Source organism: Crocodylus porosus, unplaced genomic scaffold, assembly GCF_001723895.1.
Source record: "Crocodylus porosus isolate Cpor-Errol unplaced genomic scaffold, CroPor_comp1, whole genome shotgun sequence".
NCBI lineage: Eukaryota > Metazoa > Chordata > Crocodylia > Crocodylidae > Crocodylus > Crocodylus porosus.
The window spans coordinates 71,600,364-71,621,131 of NW_017728918.1; the positions used below are offsets into that span (position 1 = coordinate 71,600,364).

General features: G+C 39.8%; 1 protein-coding gene across 5 annotated transcripts in view; it reads right to left on the bottom strand.

Moving 5' to 3' along the window:
• Nucleotides 1-288: 288 nt before the first annotated feature.
• Nucleotides 289-20,768, bottom strand: part of MAP3K7 (mitogen-activated protein kinase kinase kinase 7) — a 92,156-nt gene continuing 71,676 nt past the window's right edge. For all 5 annotated transcript variants that reach the window (XM_019537764.1, XM_019537762.1, XM_019537765.1 and 2 more), the window contains 4 exons: nt 13,297-13,411; nt 6,581-6,642; nt 5,897-6,012; nt 289-3,435 (listed from right to left, as the gene is read on the bottom strand). In XM_019537764.1, the coding sequence (XP_019393309.1) occupies nt 3,255-3,435; nt 5,897-6,012; nt 6,581-6,642; nt 13,297-13,411 (474 nt within the window). In that variant the 3' untranslated portion in view covers nt 289-3,254. The remainder of the gene's footprint in view (nt 3,436-5,896; nt 6,013-6,580; nt 6,643-13,296; nt 13,412-20,768) is intronic.

Consider the following 20,768-nt stretch of genomic DNA (forward strand, 5'->3'; position numbering starts at 1 on the left):
CGATGAAACAGGATCGTTAAGGGAAGATTCAATGGTGGAGAAGAGGGAGCATGAATACTGAAGGCACAAGGTTCTTTGTTTCCTGATATGCAGTTTACAGGAACTGCTTGTCCACAGCTGTACCTCTGTATGCCACCAAGGGGACATTAAGAACACAAGCAATTTCTTTTGATGGCAAGAACAACTGCTCAAGAGCCATCTCCTACCCTGGGGGGGGAGGGGGGGTGGAAAGGGGAATTCTTTCACAGATCTGGGATGCCCTGGCAAGTGTCAGGGTATTACAACTTTGTTGAAATCTCTCACTTTTATTAATTATATTCCTGGTAGTGTAATACACCCCTGTAGCAGAAAGCCACACTGCTCATTCCTAGATCATATGAAATCATTCACCATTTTATGTACAGGTTTTGAATTACAATCTTCAACTTTTCATCAATAAAACAAATATAAAGCCTAAAAAAAAGCATTTTTGGTAGAACAGCGCAGTATACAGAAGCATACTTTCATTACACAATATTTTACACAAAACATTAACCAAAAGCAGAGCCTGTTACTGTTTTGAGAATGAAAAGGCAGTGCCTGGACAAAACTAGATGTTTCACCTCCATGATCAGAGGGGTAGCTTTAACTGAATAGAAGAGGACCTGAAATAGTTCCTGAACACTCCAAAATAGTTTAAGCAGAAAGATAAAAGTACATTTGTAAACAACTTCAAAACAAGAGCTTTTGAAAATGCTAAAGTCACTTGACGGTAAACTGCTAATTCTGCTTAGCTCAGATTGCCATTAGAAAGTCCATTAGATTTTCTATGATGGGTGTATATGCATCTTGCTCGCAGAGAAAACGTCACGAACAAAGTAGGGTAAATAGTTTCAATTTTTGGTGGAATTTGAAGAGGAAGGGCTGAAAAGCAGATATTCCCTTCTGTAAATTAGTTAGACTGGCAATACAATCTAAATATTTAACAGAGCTGAATTCCACAGTGTACAGTAAATGTACAGTACTCATGATGCAAGACCCTTTTTAAATGTAAACTTAAGCAACTGTAAAATTAGACTTTCATATTATGTACCCTTAAATGATGTTAGCATTGCTTTCACTTCCATTAATCAAACTTTGCCATAAAGTGACTTTGCACATGAAGTATTAGTACTGTTGTTTGTTTGTTTTTTAAACATACTATGACACAGCAAAACCCCAGTAACTGTCCTGGAAAACAATTTTCCTTTTCTAATTATTAACCATGCATGTGAAGTCAACCATTAGTATTTATGCTGCTCTACTTCATGCTTAAACACATTAAGAAAGCTGCTGAACACTGACAGTGTCCATTTTGGTAGATGGACAGATGTATGCAAAGAGCAATGCTCTGGATAACTTGTGCTATTCCTAATACTACAGTTATTTTCTTTGCCAATTACATTTTGCTATAAATATGTGTGCCCTTAAGTTGATCCCAATATCAGTTTCAGCTAACTAATGAAATTATCTGCTAAGGTTTCGGGAATGATAACCCTTCTTTTATTTAAATAAAATGAAGGAAGGGCTTTAACTCCCAAACGATTGTCAAATAATAGATTTATTTTGAAGTCAGAATGAAGCCATTCAGTAAATTATCTTTCATCCTTGATATTTTTAATTACTCACACAGTAATATCAAAGTTTATCAGACAGAAGAGGGGAAGAGGAAAATTGCAAGGTTTTTTACTACCAATATCCTGTTAAGTTCACCTAACAGTCAGGCCCTTGCAATAATTACTCATTTGAAATAAAGCACAATGATTAAATAATCAAATGTTTATCTCATCTCTGGTATTTTGAGGACACAGCATCTAAATTTTCATTTTCTATTTTCTCATTACAAAACATTAATGCTACTAAAAACCACCAACAGCTTATTTAAGAAATAAGTTATGACTATTAAAAAAATCCTCATTTTTCTACCAGGTGAAATAATCCAAATAAGCATTTTTTACTGTAAACAGTCATTATTTCTGCCAACATAATCACGGCTATTAAAGATACTGACCATTTCATGCTTTGAGTTAGTTATATGCAACGCTTCTGTTATTAGTAAGGGCAGCAGGCATTCTATGATGGGCTTGCTTTGAACTGTGATCAAATGACTGGAATAACTAGGATTCCTGATTCAGACCTAAGTAATTTCTCTCATTTTTTTACGCCAGCTTCTTCCATCTGCATTCCTGGCTCCATTACAAGATTTTGTATTTAAAATAAATAAAATTCTCTCAGCAGCCTCCAGTTCCTTACTGGAAACAAACTGATTTACATTTATGGTGAATGCTGCCATATTTTTCAGTGTTTCAAATAGATCATAAAAAAATATCCCATTAACTATTACAGAGGGAATGATTCTATAACCTTTATGTTCATTTGCTTTCTGAATATCTTTCTGAAAATGATGATAGAGGCACAAAAGCGGTAAGCTTCAACACGCATTTGTATACATTCTGATTGGTTTCTTTTATACGAGACCTTTTTACCCAATGAATCACAATACTTTTTGCTTAGTATGATTAGATAAAACTGCATGCCACTCCCTGCACGTCATCCCCCCACATGAAAGTAAAGAAAATAATCTTTTACTTCAAATATTTTATGAATACAAGATTACAAGAAACATTTCAGTCAAAATGCAGGGTCATCAAGTTCTGAACCAATGCTGGCATCAGTTTGATTAATATTTTCCATCTGGAAAAATGCACCAAGCCTAAAGGTAAAATGTCTCACTAATGCATCGTGAATTATTGGTCAAACAACATCATCTCTGCAGTATGGTACATGTTTAAATCCTGAAAATGACTGTCATTGTAAATTTCCTTGAGATGAGACACAAGAACAAAACCATTCTAAACCAGGAGAGTTTGTGTTTTGCTCTTATCGAGGTAACACCAAAAATTAAAAACAAGATCTTATAATTTAGCAGCCACTTTAACATCTGTTAGGCTAGCCTTCACACAAGGAGCATGCATACAGCCACAGTTCACTGTACTTGCTTTAACTTGAGTGCCGTTGATTAACTCAAGTCAATTTTCTCCCACCTTATTTGATTAACTTGTTGAACTGAATGTCCACCATAGGAAAAGGAAAATTAATGATGTTTTAAGTGTAGCAGACAAATATAGGCATTCAGAACACACCAAGAAGCTAACACTCATCAGTTGTCAAAATAAGGAATAATAAAAAAACCAGTCTTTTGTGTGCATATTTTTCATCAGAAAGGTCCCAGTGAATCATGATGTGCCTTGCCGCTTTTGTTGCTGATTTCTGATGACCTCTAATTGTTTTTTGCATTGCTGGTAGTATGTTGAAAGACTTTTGTTTTCATCTAACAACTTTTTATGTTCTTGTACCAGACGGGATGTGTTTTGCTGGTCTTTTTCATCCTGGTCCAGTTCTGCTATTAGTTCTTGTCTAAAAAAAATATATAGAATAATAATAATACTAATAATAAATGATAGCATTAAAATGGTATGAAGAACAAAAAACATTCATATCTACTTGCTTATGTGTTTAGCCTCTGCTCTATAATTTTGCTTTTAATCAAACTAAAATTTGTATTCAATTTATCATTATATCTTCATGAAAAACATGAATATGACAAAATCCTACCAATTTGTAGTTTAACATACAGGGGAAATATTTACTCTTAAATCATAGCCACAGTCATTCAAAGCTGCAGAGCATTATCATCTGCTTCTAAAGTCATGCTTTTTATAATGGCTTTAAAATGCAATAGTATAGTGCATGTGTACAAAAATTACCATAAGTATATTACATATTTAACTATATTTTTAATTTTATTCCAACAAGAAATGAGGCTGTTAAATGTTACAGTGCTAGATAGAAAAAACCACTGTAGCAAGAACAAATGCAATCATATAGCAGAAATATTATTATATTCTGGAAAAATTATAAACTAACTCTTGGAATTTTTCACATCTCTCAAAACAGCCAGTTTTCTATTTTAAGCAACTCTCTTGTTAAAATAGTGGAAACAAGAGTCAGGCAGACTATTTTCACAACTGTCATCTCAGTTAATTGATGCAGTAAGTATTCAATATGTTTTCCAGCAACTATTTTTAGAGGAGCAAATAAACACGAACAGTTACTACAAACTGGTTTTAAAAAATAGGTTCTCAATAAGCTCACTAGAATGCCATTTTTTTTCTAATTGCTTATGGTGGGGGGCAAACCTTTTGGCAGGCATGCCACAAATGCCCCATGATGTCCTCAAGTGCCATTCTGGTCACCTTCCCCTGCCTGATCTCCTGCTCTGTTTTCTTCCCCCTGCCCCGTCACTGAGTTTCTCTATCCCTACCCAACATGCCGCATAGACATTGCCTGTAGCACTGGTCCAGGTTGGCCTCCCCTGGTTTATGAAGTAATGAAGGACAAATTTGCCAGCAATGTTTAGCAACAAAATGGTAAAGAACAAAGTTAATATGCTAATTTCCAGTAAACAAAACACACATGTACCATAACATTTTATTTGCCTCATGAACAATTAAGACATGGTATTATTCACACACATATATCATTATATTTTTAAAATATATATGGATAGGTTTTATTGCTGGTAAAAGAAAGAAATTTCACTTGTATTAATAAGAATAGACGAACTGCGTGATCACATTGCCTGGAAATGAAGGGGAACTGAATAAAACTGTACTTTATGTATAGGACAAGAAACATGCAATTAGTAACACTCATTTCACAGCCCACACTTTAAGAATGTGCAGAAACAATACCATTTAACTCCTTCCCCCCATAAATATGTTAATCCCAACACTGCCTAGTTTTAAGTAACAGCCCCAGGGACCAATATATGAGAAATCTTGTCCTCTGATTGGGAATGTGAAAATTAACTGAGTTACCATATTTCTTCCTTTTCTCCAATTGTCAAAGCAGAAGCCTCATTACAGAGTGTTGCTCCTGCTGCCTCCACATAAGTGTCACAGATGCCTCTGGTTTTCTGTGTAGGCCACACCAAAGAAAAACCAAAAGACAATCTGCTCTTTAAGAGGACTGAGAGCCTCACACTTTCTGCCTGCATTTCCTCAGACACTGGGTGGCAAGTAGGCCAGTTGCTCACAATTGCACTTCCACCACTTCTTGGCACATGTGACCTTTCACTGATGCTTCCCCATCATCAAGAAATTGTCAGGAGCCAAGAGAGAGGGGAGGCAGAACACAAGGGGATGTATTGCAGGATGTAGCTTTGATCCAGCAATCACTTTGGCTTTTACCAAGCAATGCACTTGAACACATGCTTAAACTTCAAACATGTGAATAGTCCTACTGACATCACTAAGACTACTCCAGTGCTTAAAGGCAAGCACATGCTTCAGTACTTTTCTGGATTATGGCTTAAATCCATGGGAAAGAAGCTCTGGAGAAGCACATTGTGATTTCTCAGTATATATAGCATTCAGATGCTAAAGTACAACCCAAAAACAGTTGCCAAAATGTGAAACACCTTGTAATTAACCACTGCGCTAAAATGCATTGCCCAAATAAGTACAAATTAAGCCTTAAAAATGTAAATAAACTGCTAGGTCAAGTATTATGTGAACTTAAACTGCACAATGCCTTACAAGGACATAAAACAAAAGTAAACAGTTTTTACAGGCTGTCATGAATGGATGTGACAAAATTGTGAGATTGAAATCTCTCAACTACTTGTAGTAGCTAACTGCTTTATGTTCAAAAGCTTGAAACATTATTTTTCAAAAAGATCATAAATTTGGGAATGACTGACTATTCTCTATAAGACGTTACTACATTAAAAGAATTCAGTTGGTTGCAAGGTTTATTGTAGTGGAAAAGGAATCTGAAAGTATGAGGTCAGAAAAGTTCACAATGTTTTACTTACTTTCGCTGCAACAACAATGCGATTTCTGTTTGAACTTTCATATATTCTTGTGCCATTTTACAGTGCTGTTCAAACACAGCCATAGATTCTTTGGAGTTTGGGCATGGTGCTAGAGGCTGAAAATAAATCAGACATGTTAAAAACTAATCAACTGATATCTCAATAAACAGTGTGTTATAAATAATTACAGACATTCTACCAGGGTTCAGAAACTACTAAGCTTTTAAAAATAAGTGTTAAACCATGCCCTGGAAAATCTCAGTGCACTGTTGCCAAAGTTGACTCAGACTGAAAAATCTACATTTATTGCTCTAACACATTCTCTTTCAAGGGATGACTAGAGTACTGTTTGACCATCCAGAGCAAATAAAGTTTGAATGAGAATACAGCAATTTGAATCTATGACCTCAAACAAATGATTTCTTATTCAGATGGTTAACTGAAGATTTCAATTGGTTTAAAAGATCATATTTCCCTGGACTTGTTTTTAATAGCTTGATCAAATCTGAGTCAAGCAATCTCGGATTGCAGATTTTTTTTTAGCCTTGTTCAAAAGTTAGGCCAAAAATAAAAACACACATAAATAAGCATAAAAAAAATTGCAGTCAGTAACAATATCATCACTTCTAGAATAATTTGAAATGAATTAAAATTTCATAATCTAATAAAGCATATACTTATTACCTGCAACTGATGATCTAGTGTAAGATAGGCCATTGGGATGGAGTTATCTGATCCATTAGTATCTGTAACAGTACCACCACAGTTATACTTTCAGTTCAGCTAATGGCTCTTTTCTACATTAAGCACACACAAAACTGCAATTCCTTGCAAAAATGAAAACATTATTTAACAAAACTATACATCAATAAGGAAATGGAATGCATGGAAATATTGCTGTACATACCCTAACATGTAGCCCCCACCCCCAGTGCAGTTAAATGAGTCTTCAATCTTAGAACAAAGCACGTGGAAACAAAAAGTTTTACATTATTTTTAAACATTTATGAGTCATAGTTACGCAACTCAGTTCTATGCAGCTTTTTGCATTTTCAGCCAATCTAGGCAGCCAGCCCATCTGATGAATTCAAATGAAGACTACGTGAACCCAGTCTGACAAAAAACAAGCAGAAGACTTTTGCTCAGTTATAGAATGAACTCTCTTACAAGATTTGGCAAATTGCTTCTTTAACAACCTCTACCTTTTGGTGGGTGGTAGCCTGGGACCCAATAATCTTTCTGAAGGGCCTGGTTGCCCTTTCCCAACCCTGCAGAACTATGGGACTTCTCGATGACTTCAGCTCCAGAGCAACTACGTATTTCTGAAATTTAAGATTTTCTTGTTTCCAGAAGGACAGTATTTGAAGAACACAGGACCGTTACTAAGTCTTAAGAAATACAACAGTAGAACTACAGAGAGAAACCCCTGGTCCACCTCTGTGTTACTATCAGAAGAGCATACGTTAAGAGGTATGAAAAAGAGGCCCAACCATGCCCCATAAGCACTTCCTGTAGAACAGTTGTAGAAAAGAAACTAAGGGATTGTGCCTCCAGGGTGGATTTGATTTAAATCATATATATTTAAATCATTACTTAAATCACGATTTAAATCATTGGTCAGGAAACCCCAATTTAATAACGGTTTTTGACAAAAAGTGGTTTCTTGTTGTCTGATATAACTGTAATACATATTATTCACAACTCAGGGATAGATGTAGGATTCATTTTTGGAAGGTACACACTATACATTTCAAAGCAGTGTTTTATTTTGATATTTTTCAGATTAATTTTGCAGCTGTGTCAGAAAACTAAATTATTATTTGGTTATTTTATTACCAAACCTAATTGAAGGGGACACTTGCGAAGTAGTTCCCCTCCCAACGATCTCTAATTCACTAGATTAATCATGGATATTTGGGACATATTTTTACTACGCTATATTACAAGGACAATAACAACAGTCACCAAAAACAACAAATATTTAAAAATTGTTTTATTTCACTAAAACAAGCTTATGTATTTCTGATATTTTTCTTCAACAACATGCATAACTGTTTTAACAAAACAAGAATATGTATTTTTTAATTTTCAATTATTGCCATGATAGGTTTTGCCTTCTAGCATACCATGCCATTGCTAGATCTCAAATCAATGGAGAGGCTATACCCAGAAATTTATCCCTCAAGACTTCTGGACTATTCTACTCAAAATGTTCCTCTCTTGCTTCTACTGGCCCTCCCTCTTTGCATGTAGCTCCAGACTCCTCCTCCTTGTCCAGATTTACTCCACTCACAACAATCGTTTATTCATTTAACTTTAAACTTTGCACTTTTAGAGAGATGCAAGGGCTCGATTCTGTGTACATAACCTTGAAGACAGACAATACGGCTGATGGTAGGTAATCAGGTATCTTATTTCTCATCTCCATATACTGCTGTTAGCAAGGATATTATCTCTGGAAATACAAATCCACAGTTTTACAACTGAAACTAAGCATCACAGAGATGCTTCATGGGACCCTATAGACTGAGCACTGAGTCTCATTGGGTCGAGCGGTTTTCTTTAATCTTCACTAATCTACAGAGAAGCCTCTGGGAACCCCCTAATATAGTCCATGTCCTGTTGTGACCTATTTATAAAACTTTTCTAAAAAGGTTACATAAATATATGGTCTCAAATAGTATATAATTAGAAGTTATATTCACTATTCTATGACATCTTTGAGCTTCAACGTATTTTAAATTAAACATATCTTTATATAGGTTTATTTTTAAAAATCATCTTAAAATCTGATTAAAAAAATTCTGGGTTTTTTTTTTTATTTAAAAAAATTGTTTATTTTTATCCACCCGGATGCTTCTCAGAGACGATGCTATATCTAAGAAAAACTTCCAAAAGGAAAATGAAATAGGAAGGTGGAAATGGAGACAGGAATGTGAAGTGTCTGTTAGAAAAAGAGACTGGAAAGTTGTGGAGAGGAGCCTATCAAGATTCAGGGAGTCAATTACCAAAAAATTTAAACTAGTGTAATCCAATATTCTGTGGGAAAATTCTCCTCTACAGACAGGTGATCTCCATATATAACGTTATTACAAAACTGAAACTGCCAATTTGTTCATTTGGGTCACAAACACATCAATACATACAAAATTATCTTAAGCATGTGCGACTATCCTGAGAATTTCAGTTTGAATCATCAAATATACTATGTAATAGATTCATCCTCTTTACTTCTATTGTTACTGTAAAAGGCAGGAATTTGAACCAGCTCAAAGCAGGAACTCTGCGATGAGCAACGAGAGATCATAATTCAAGGCAGTGTACCATACTACTGGAAGACCAGTGCCTCAATACACAATAATGTGTTATTGTCTGTATAGCAATAATGGCATATCTCTGAGGGATGTCTGGGAGACCCCCCCATGTTGCTGTATTCAAGTAGTGATCTTTCTATGATTTGTTTTGAATTTGTCCAATATCCTTGTTGCTTTGTTTTAGTATGGAGGTTGTGTACCTAGAGTGTGCGCTCGCCCCAGTGTCAAAAGGAATTAAACAAACTTCCTTGCTGATATACAGGACCTCCACTTAACCCAAGAGTTGCACATTCCCACCAGAAGAATTCCCCTGCTGGACCTGGTCCTGGCCACAGGCAGTGACCTGGTGAGGGGACTCCAGGTCCTCGACCACCTGGGCGACAGTGATCATCGCACCTGCTGGAATTCATCATCCAGCACAGGGTGTCAAGGGCCTACAGCAAGACAGTAGCCCTTGACTTCAGGAGGACCAACTTCAATGAGCTGAGATTAGTAGGAGAGGCACTGGGGTCCTGGAGAGTAGGGGAGCTGGGTACCCAAGATGAGTGGTTGTTCCTTAAGGAGACGATACTCAGAGCCCAAGGGGTGACAATCCCAATGAGAATCAAAGAGGGCAAGAGTGCTCAAAAGTCTCCCTGGATCACCAAAGGCATTCGGGAATTCTTGATTGCCAAAAAGGAGGCATACACCCAGTGGAAGGGAGGGGGCTATCACCAAAGAGGAGTATATCTCCATCGCTTGGGTCTGTAGGGGGCTGTTAGGAAAGCTAAGGCAGATATGGAACTAGGGCTAGCATTAAGGATCAAGGATAACAAAAAGTCCTTTTTTAAGTACACAGGGAGTATGAAGAAGGCACCGGGTAATGTGGGGCCCCTGTATGATACGCTAGGCAATCTGGTGGTTGTGTCAGAGAAAAAAGCAGACCATTTTAACTATTTCTTTGCCTCCATTTTTTTGTGCAGGGACCAGGACTCCCCCACCGAAATTTGGGATGGACTCATGAGAGACTCCGCCAGGCCTAGGGTCAGGGAGGACCGAGTTACAGAACTCCTGGAGGGGCTCGACATGTTCAAATCAGCAGGTCCAGATGCTCTCCAACCCAGGATGTTGAGGGAATTGGCAGGGCTTATTGTGAGGCCCCTGGCACGGCTTTACAAGCCCTCGTGTTGCTCTGACCAGTTGCCAGATGACTGGAAGAGAGCCAATGTGGTCCCCATCTTAAAAAAGGGAGGAGGGAGGACCTGGGCAACTATAGGCCTTTTAGTCTTACTTCAATCCCGGGGAAGCTCTTTGAGAAGATTATCAAGGAGCGCATCTGTGAAGGGCCAGCAGTGGGGATGATGCTCAGGGGCAACCAGGATGGGCTCATTAGGGGCAGGTCCTGTCAGACCAACCTGATTGCCTTCTACAATCAGATCACAAAATCACTGTCGCAGTCGATTTAGTCTTTCTGGACTTCAGGAAGGCCTTTGACACTGTCTCCCACCCCATTCTCATGAAAAAGCTAGGTGACTGTGGCATTGATGCCTACACAGTCAGATGGGTGGCAAATTGGCTGAGGGGCCGCACCCAGAGTGGTGGTGGATAGGTCATATTCAACCTGGAGGGATGTGAGCAGTAGAGTCCCCCAGGGCTCGGTCCTTGGGCCTGCACTGTTCAATTTCTTTATTAGTGACTTGGTCGAGGGGGTGAAAAGCTCCCTGTTTAAATCTGCAGACAACACCAAGGTTTGGGGTAAGGTGGGCATGCTAGATGGGAGGGAGAGGATACAGCTGGACCTGGACAGGTTACAGGGGTGGACAAATGAGAATAGGATGGGATTCAATACTGACAAGTGAAGGGTGCTGCACTTGAGCAGTAAGAACCAGCAGCATACCTATAGGCTGGGGAACTCTCTTCTTGAAAGCACAGTGGCAGAAAGAGACCTTGGAGTCATTACTGATTCCAAGATGAACGTGGGCTGCCAATGCGAGGACACGGTCAGTAGGGCTAACCGCACCTTGTTGTGCATCCACAGATGCATCACAAGCAGGGCCAAGGAGGTGATCCTCCCCCCTGCGCGACACTAGTCAGGCCACAGTTGGAGTACTGCATCCAGTTCTGGGAGGCGCACTTCAGGAAGGATGTGGACAGTGTTGAGAGGGCCCAGAGGAGGGCCACTCACATGATCTGGGGACAGCAGGGCAGACCCTACAAGGACAGGCTACGGGGCCTTACCCTGTTCAGCCTTCACAACAGAAGGCTGAGAGGGGATCTGGTGGCCATCTATAAACTTACTAGGGGGGGCAAGCGGGAAATGGGAGAGACCTTGTTCCCCCAAGCGCCTCCCAGAGTAACAAGGAATAATGGCCATAAGTTGTTAGAGAGTAGGTTCAGACTACACATTAGAAGGCACTGCACTTCACTGTCAGGGTGGCTAGGATCTGGAACCAACTTCCAAGGGAAGTGGTGCTGGCTCCTACCTTGGGGGTCTTCAAGAGGAGGCTTGACGATTACCTAGCTGGGGTCATTTTCTCTCCTGCCCACGCTGGGGGGTTGGACTAGAAGATCTGCGTGGTCCCTTCCGACCCTATATCTATGAAGCTTTATTTTAAGATCACATTTAGTGTGCACACATCTGTGCATTTATACCTTCGCCCCACCCTCCCATCTTTGCTTTTTAACTGCTTTATATGATCTACTTCTATTTTTTCTTGGGTGTATGTTTCCCAATTCAAAATAAGTTGTGAATATGATTTACTGACTGTCAACAGTTAAGGAAGGTAAGCTTAATTTACTATTTTATCACAGAAAATAAAAGCTAAAAATCCCATTGCTACTTAAAAGTGGTAATTTTCTCTTCACCATATTTCATAACAGGAAACCCCCAGTGACACCCATGCAAAATGTATACAATGCTTTACAAAACAATTTTTTGGCTACATCTTCTATAAAACACCTTTCAATATCTTGTGTATATACAAATATTTTACAAGAACATAAAAAATTATAACAGGTGTAATTTTTGCTGGGCTGAATATGCTACCCATATTCATCTTAAGTTGGACCTCTAGAAGACCCATTGTTCTGCAGGATAGGCACAACAGAAAGATTACTGGGTTCCAGGCTACCACCCATTGCCTCTGAAAGGTAGAGGATGTGCACACATTGGTAACGCATAGCTTTGTTATCCAGCACCTATGGAGACTGGAGGGTGCCAGATAACAAAATATGCCAGGTAACGGAGTGGCCCAAACAGGCCTCTTTGCCTGTTCAGGCTGCTGCCTGTCCTGCCGTGTCTGGGGTGTTGCTGCCCCTCCCGCTGCATCGCTGCCCCTCCTGTGGGACCCGTGGGACAGGGAGTGGGGACCAGTGCAGACTGCTATGCCCCGGGCTGTGGGAGCTTGGCAGCACAGGTTGCTTTCCCCTGGGCTGTGGGAATCTGCAAAACCGCAAGTGCCATGGTGGACACTTCTGGTTTTATTTTTTCCTTACAAGCCCTTACAAGTCAGCATGCTGGTTAACAGAGCAGCCACCTAATGTCCCATGCAGCTGCCTCTTGCAGGGAGTGGGCTGGGGGAGCCGAGGCCTCCCACCCCATCTGGTCCTTGGCATGACCTGCTGGGAGCGGGCTGGGGGAGCTGAGGGCAGTCCTGCTGGCCTCGGCTCCCCCACCCTCTGTCCAGTCTTCAGCATGGCTTTGGAATCATGGTGGTGCTCCCCCATGCTTGGAGCACTCTGACTGCTGTTTCCGTCAGCCAATCAAAGTGCAAACAAAGTGTCACAGACAGACAGACTTAGGCTTCTAGAATACTAGAGTAATGTTTCAGAGTGTTTGACAAATGTAGTAGAGAAAATGATGTTCAAAAAAGTTCTGCATAATATTTGATTTATAATAGCCTGTAGAAATTAAATACAATCTATAAAAAGCAAAATACAAGGTTAATACTGTCTGCTTAAAGAACTTATATACCCAGTGTATGAAATGCAACATAGATTAATGACTAAAAGCAATTACTTGATTTTTCCTGTAGTGTTTATACATCCAAATGATCAATTAAAAGAAACTTAGATAGGAAAAAGGTAAAAACAAACAAAAAGCATCACCTGTAGATTCATCAGGTGTCCATGGAAGACTACGAGCTGGCTTTTCAGAGGTTGGTCCCGAGGTAGTGATCATTCTCACACTAGGACTAGAAGACCTACTGCTGTTTCTACTCTCCTACAAAAGAAAAAGAATAATTCAATTAAAAAGCCTTGCTATATTCTCACATGACACTGAAAAGAAAAACCAAGGGAAGACCAGTTCAAAAACCTACTTTACAAACCAAAGTTAAGTGACTTGATGTGAGGAAACGTGAGCTTTCATTTCTATAGTGCCTTTTATTCTGAAATGCTTTATTAACTTTATGAACGTGTAAAAAAAAAAAGTCATCCTCATTTAAAACTTAATCCTTTAAGTAGAATATCAAACGAAAATACCAGCAAGTGGTCTTTCACTTCAACTTGTAGAAATAAAAAAGATGAAGTTATGCCACGTTAAAGAACTATAGAATTCAGAGCATGACATTATGACTGTAGAGAACAACTTTCACAATATATTTAGAAGCTGCATCAACTGAAACACCTTAACTTCATTTGATTAGAAAAACGTGTACTAACAAATCCAGTTCATTTCAGTGTTTGAGCATTAAGAAATTCAGCAACTTCAGACAGCTGGAAACATTCCTAAAGTTGCAATCATGTGTAAGAATGTATCTAAAGTTATCAAGGTGACATAATTCATCTTTAAAAAAATCTGAGAAACAGATTTAATTAAAAAATGAAGGGAAAACGAATAATAAACATTTTTTGTACACATTTCCCCACTTCTTCCAAAAAGTGACCTTTTCCCCCCTTAAGATGCTGAGAGACAGCCTTAAGCCATCCATGTACTTCTCAAAGCACAGACTTCAAGATGGATTCTAGCTTCCTCCTGAGACTACCCTCTTATGAGATACTGAATATGAAAGATTTAAAATAAGATATATAACCTTTATTAAATAAATGATGACAATACCTCACCACCCATTTTCTGAAAGAAACATTAAACTGAAATTGTAAGTAAATCAAATGATGTTGCTCAAAATTGTTATTTTTGGGGCTATGAATTTATCTTAATTACGTGTCTCTAAATATTTAAATTTGCTATGGTTTAAATTCAAAACTATATATTACTTTGAAACTGGACTTAATTATGCGACTAGTTTCCAAATGTATCATACTAGTTTTAGGGTTACAAGTATATTTATGTCAGTCAAGTCAAAATGCAAAGAGTAACAAGTTTTTACACTTGAAGGATCTGTTAGTCCAAAGTACAATATGCTTCTCCCATTCATTGCTGGAGTTTAAGAGGTTAAGGTAAGAGGCAAACACCAGAGATCCTTAAAGGTAAGCTCTCACACTATTTTAATGAAAGGTGTTTATAATAGCAATTTAGACCTTCTAAAAGGTAAAAACAGGGAAATCCAAGCATCTAAATCAATCATAATCCCTTTAGAACATTTTAGACTTTGAAGGCTAATTTTATACTGTAGTAATTAAAAGGTGATACTGCTTTGGGGGCAAAAAATGAACTTGCTTCCCTGTGCAATGGAGACATTTATACAAATGGATGTATTCAGCTTCAGTACAACTGATTTTTAAAAATAAAAAAGCTGTGAAAAAGTTTTATTTAATAAGCAATTATTTCTACTTCATCCCTTCAGTGAAGTTGAACTTTTAGGTGTCAATCTTAGCAGTTATTTTTTATGACAGTGCATTCTGCTTTTTCATTTGAAACAAATATAGGCAAATACAGATGAACCAAATTTGCATCCTTAAGGATAAAGGAGTTGCCAGACTGAGTTAGACACTCATCCATCAGCCTTGTATTCTATGATAGCCCACTATAAAATACAACAAAGGATAGAAGACTGCATCCTGAATTGCTTCTAATTTATTTTTACTGTATTAACTATTCTGCATATCAGACTGAATTTGTATGTCCAAAAAGAGGACTGTGTTACATACACACTAGAGAATCTTCCAAATGGAATTCTACTAACATATTGGAATAATTGGGTTATACATTTGGAGGAATCTTAGTATGGACAGAAAAAAACCATATTTTTAAAAGTTGCATGGCCTGTATATGAAGTCATGAAATACAGTAAACAATTTCAGTGGTGCATGACTAGGAAAAGAATCTGGCTATTTGAAAGTGGCTTTTATTAGACTATAGGTATGATGTGTTCCTGTCTGAAAAATATTTTAGAAGTTTCATGATAAATGAATTATCTTGCTATGCTTATACTGGGATGCACCAACATAATCCCAGCATTTCTTGGACATCAGTCAGATTTTAAGTACCAGAAATGGGAAGACATGTGTATGCTTAGCACTGCACATTCCTGCTAAAAGATACTTATCAAAAAGTGATGGGAGAACCCCCCCAGCCACATACTCCTAAAAATATGTTTGTGATTGGTAACATACTGTAAACTTCCTGAGGCAGCCAATCAGGCACCAGCCACTATTCAGACTCTAATACCCCCATCATACCTCCTGGGTGTAGACTTTCTGCCACTCTTACAAAATTGGGACCCTGATGCCCAGCTGCCCTAGACACCACATATTACTACTTCCCTTTCTCTGCTCCAGTGGTTACCCGGTACAGAGTAGCTGAATTATAAATTCTGCCTCCCTGAGGAGGGGAAGCAGATGGACACCGACTTTATAATGGTTCCAAAAACTCAATCATGCTTTAAATTTAGCTAGCATAAAAAGGGAAGATGTAGGCTCTTAAAATAGATGTCTACGTGAATTTCCCTAACTCTGTTTCACTGGCATTCCTGAGGGTCCTCAGTGCTCAGGTAAGAGTCTACCACACAGTTCAGGATTCTTTCCTCCTGCCTGCTCTCCTATACTTAGCCTTTTCTCTAGAATAGTCTTTTTCTTCCCTCTGAACCCAAATTCCTTTCATCCTGCCCCTCTAAAATGACTAGATAGCAACGATTTATTTTATAACATCCAAGGGTCACCTGACAATCATGCCCTCACCAGATCTTTGGATTTGTTTCTATTACCTGGGGCTTCAAAAACTGGTTTTGCTCCAGGCACTAACTACCCCCTTGTCCAAGGCTACTCCATTTACATGGACACTGTTTATTAGACACTGTTTTCTGGCAGAATTTCTCACCACCTTCTGCAGAATCTCTCTCAATGTGGAAACAAAAATAGAAGGCAATCTAGTCCCATATTCAAAATGGAGGTTGTGTAACTAGTGTGTGGTGCTCTCCCCAGTGTCAAAGGGAATTAAACAAGCTTTATCTTAAGATCACATTTAGTATGCACACATCTGTGCATTTAAACTTCCCCACCCTCCCATCTTTGCTTTTTAACTGCTTTATATGATCTAATACTTATTTTTTTCAGGGGTATTTTTCCCCAATTGAAAATAAATTGTGAATTCGATTTAATGGTTGCCAACAGTTCCTTAACAGAGTTAAGGAAGCTAAGCTTAGTTTACTATTTTATCACAGAAAATAAAAGCTGCAAATCCCATTGCCACTGAAGTGGTAATTTACATTCTGAGTCTTTACATACTTCAAAAGCAGTGCAATGCTCAGGGCTCCACCCTCGACAACAAGTCACTCAAGGCTGAGAAGAAGGGGATTTCCCATGTCTGGTATGTACAATCACCTGGGCTGACACCATCATGCTGACAGGCTAGTGCAGGCTATTTTAATACATAAATGGTACCGCCCATTGCATGCAGTCCTCCTCAGTGCTTACTCTTTTCCAAGTCGTGGTGAGCCACTACATTAAATACATTTCTACTTCCTCTTCACTCCCGCAGCTGAGCTATGCCTTTCTTTTCCATATTCAATGGCTGCCATTTCTTCACCAGCCGTAAATGCCTGGCAAACACCACCAAACAGGGCCCTACACAGTTCATCTCTGTCAGCCCCTCCCTAAGCCTGCCACATGAGTGTGGACTGTAATCAGTGTGGCCCCACCCACCATGAGATGGAACTGCATCAGGCTGCCCTGTGCCTCATCTGCACATGCATTTGGGAGGATGCCAGGACCTATGAGAAGAACACTTTGTTCCAGTCGTGTGTGTGCATGTGGGGGGCTAATTAGTACATGGATCCTATGGTGGGGGGAGAGGTGGAGGTATCTGGAATACACACACATACTGGGAAGCACTGAGTTGTGGAGTCACTACAGCCCTTGAAACACTTAAAACCCAGCCCAATGAACTATGAGCTTTTTGGTTTCGGACTAGTATCAGGTATAGTTTGTATTACATACAAGTAGGTATAAAACTGTTTCTTTTTTGTATAAAATAATGTTCTTTGTTCAAGGCAGGGAAATGTACAGACCAGATTAACAGCCCAGTAGCTATACCATGTATGAGGAACAGTGAACCGTGTATGTGTACAGAGTTAAATGCAATGAACTCTGATTTCCTTTTCAATCATATGATCCAAGTAAGTGCTCTAATCACAAGCATATTGGCTATTACAGGTTATATTGATCTCTCCTTTTTTCTTCAGACCAGAAATTCCATTCTGGACCAGAAAAGTGTTCCTAATGAAAGATATTAAGACTGACAATGAAAAAGTATTTCATGACAAATCCCTTACAAGATCTGATAGCTGGTATGCTGAATTTATCTGCAATTTCACTGGCAATAAATATAAAAGTGTTGAAAAGAGGGGTTTAAAGGGTTGGGTGTGAACTATTAGCAGTGTTGCTGCCGATTGCCAGGGATGCAGGTTTTTCATCTGCCAGAGAAAAACACCGGAAACTGCAGGTTTCCCCTTGCAGGCTAGCAGAGTTTCAGCTTGCAAGGGGTTGCTATGGGGCTGTGGGGGAGCGGGAGGAGGATGATCAGCAAGGAAGCGCACTGCCTTCACCTGCACACTGCCAGCAGCTTGGGCGGAAGGCCATGGCTCTACCCCACACTATGGCCCGGCTAACACCATTGCTTCCCTCAGGCCATGGCTCTACCCTGGAAGGGAGGTAAAGTGGGAGGCAGCACTGGCAGCCTGAGGAGAGGGGTGGCAGCTGGCCATGGTGTGGGGTAGAGATGCAGCCCAGCATGCAAGTGGCTGGCAAGAGAGGAGGTGAAGGCAGTGTGGCCCCTCCTTAGTCCATTACTCTTCATGATGCTAGTGGTGTGGCTGGAAGCACTGTCATTGAGTCTCACTGCCCCGCACTCCCCTTCTGTGCTGGGTCCTGCCCACTGGGCTGCAGATGCAGATCTCGCCTGTGCTAATCCTGGCCAGGCTGCAGCCCCACGCCCGCTGCTGGCACACAAATCAGGGGGCCATGTGCCCCTCCCACCCCACACATTGGGGGATTGGGGGCAGGAGGACGGGAGTTAGGGGCTGTAGGCTGGGAATAAGGGGCCCCAGTAGGGCCTGAGGGCTGCAAGTCAGAAGTGAGGGCCACCAGCAGGGCTGGGGGGAGGGTGCTGTGGCTTAGGGATGAAGGGCAATAGCAGGGACAGGGCACCAGCATATCAAGGCTGCTCAGTGCCACAAAAGTGGTTGGGGTGGGGGGGAAAGCTACAGTTGGATCCATGTCTTGGTGGGTGAAGGTGGAGCTTTGATTTTCCATGATAAAAAACCCAATGCCAAAATATATAAATATTTAGAAATTATTTTATTTTACTGATTAAGGCATTGGTAGGCTTCCAAATTGGTTTAAAACTGTAAATATATCAATAAAACATTGTGTTCAACTGATACCTATATATATGGTGTTTTGGGGTATATATGAATTTGGGGTTTTTAAAATCGGAGAACCTGGGATTTTTAAACAAAACCAGGATCCCTGCTGTTCAGTAATGAAGGCTATGTGAGAAGGAGCATAAGGAAAGACTGGAATGTAGAAAAAAAGGACACTTGCAATGACAGAAGAGAAAGGCAAGGGATAGTTCACACTGGGAAGGATAATCTATAACTGGTATCAGGCACAGGAGAGATAAAGTAAAATGATCAGAGCACTGAATACTTCTAAATGTGTTACAATAAACTGCTTTACTTCTGTAGTAGGATTCTTACAATCATTATCTTGAATATTTCATTAAAAGATTCAAGAACAGTGAGAAGTAAGACTGCTGCCACATTACTAGTTAATTGTGTCTTAAGCTGTAACAACCATGAGTTAAAGCAATTAATGGCATCATAAAACAAGGAATAAGCCACAAAGTTATTCTAACTAATAACTTTAAGGCTTGCTCCTATAACAACATTAACTGAACATGTGGCCAGGTGTGCCCCCATGTGTGCTCAGTTGATGGAGCTCCCAACTGTGTGAGTGCATGGTGCTCTATCCTGGGCTCCCCCTCCATCAACAATAAGTTACAATAGGATCTGATGTTTGGTCTCACAATCATGCCTCCTGCTACAAATGTGTGATATGGCAGGAAGTGTGACTGTGTGGACTGTGCAATCAGATCCCATTTTGCCTTTATCATAGTCGCAGAGAAGTAGGACTGGAAGGGACCTTCACAAGACATCTAATCCAACCCTTGCTTCAGGCAGGATCATTCCTATCCAAACCATCCCATATAACCAGAATCTAAACACTACATACATAAGAATACCATCAATCCCGACACAACATAGACCTAACACCCTAACCTGCCACTTGTAAAACAGGGGAACCATGGCAGGCAATGTCCTGCTTCTTTAAAATGTTGACGATATATGTTCAAGAGGTCCCAGATAGAGGGCCACGCCCAATGCTAGAGAGGAAAGCAAATACCCCCACAGCCCATACCAATCTGACCATGGGGTAAAATTCCTTCCTGATCCCAAATATGGTGATTGGCCTGACCCTAAGCAGAGGGGCAGGACCTTTTAGCCCAGGAATCTCTGGCCTCGTTCCTAGCAGGAGAATCGGTACACGCCAGTTGAAGTCCACAGGCGTGGCTGTAGCCAGCATCCAATGCCTCCAGGGAGGCTTAAAAACAGCCTGACACACATAGCAGAAAAGGGCAGGGAATGGTGGTGGGGGAGGTGGAAGCAACCAGCAAAGCCCAGAAGCATGGGAAATATCCATGGTAGAAAATAGGCATAGCTAGATCATCCCTGACCAGTGGCTGTCCAGCCTCTTCTTGAACACCTCCACTGATGGAGAGTCCACACTGCCTCACTATTCTATCTGCAGGGATCTAAGAGTTATTTACATCCATAAACAGCCTTTAATACTGTATTACAAGTTAGTGTTCCTTTCAGCAGATCTCCCTCTTCTCACACACATATATACCCCTCAAAAAACAAGACTGCAAAAGCATGTAATTTACTTATATGGACAATGCAAGATGACATCCAGAGTGTACTTTCCATCCCATGTAAGTTACTGTATTCTGCTTATCTTGCATGCTGTGCTTTGATTCAGACTTGTAACACTCAATATTTAAAAAACAAATGAAATGAAATGAAATTCAGATTCTGAATTTCAACTCATTAGGTTGGAGGAGGTATAAAGAGAAAGTAACTAAATATTAAGAACTATGAACCCCACATTTTGCTTTTTAG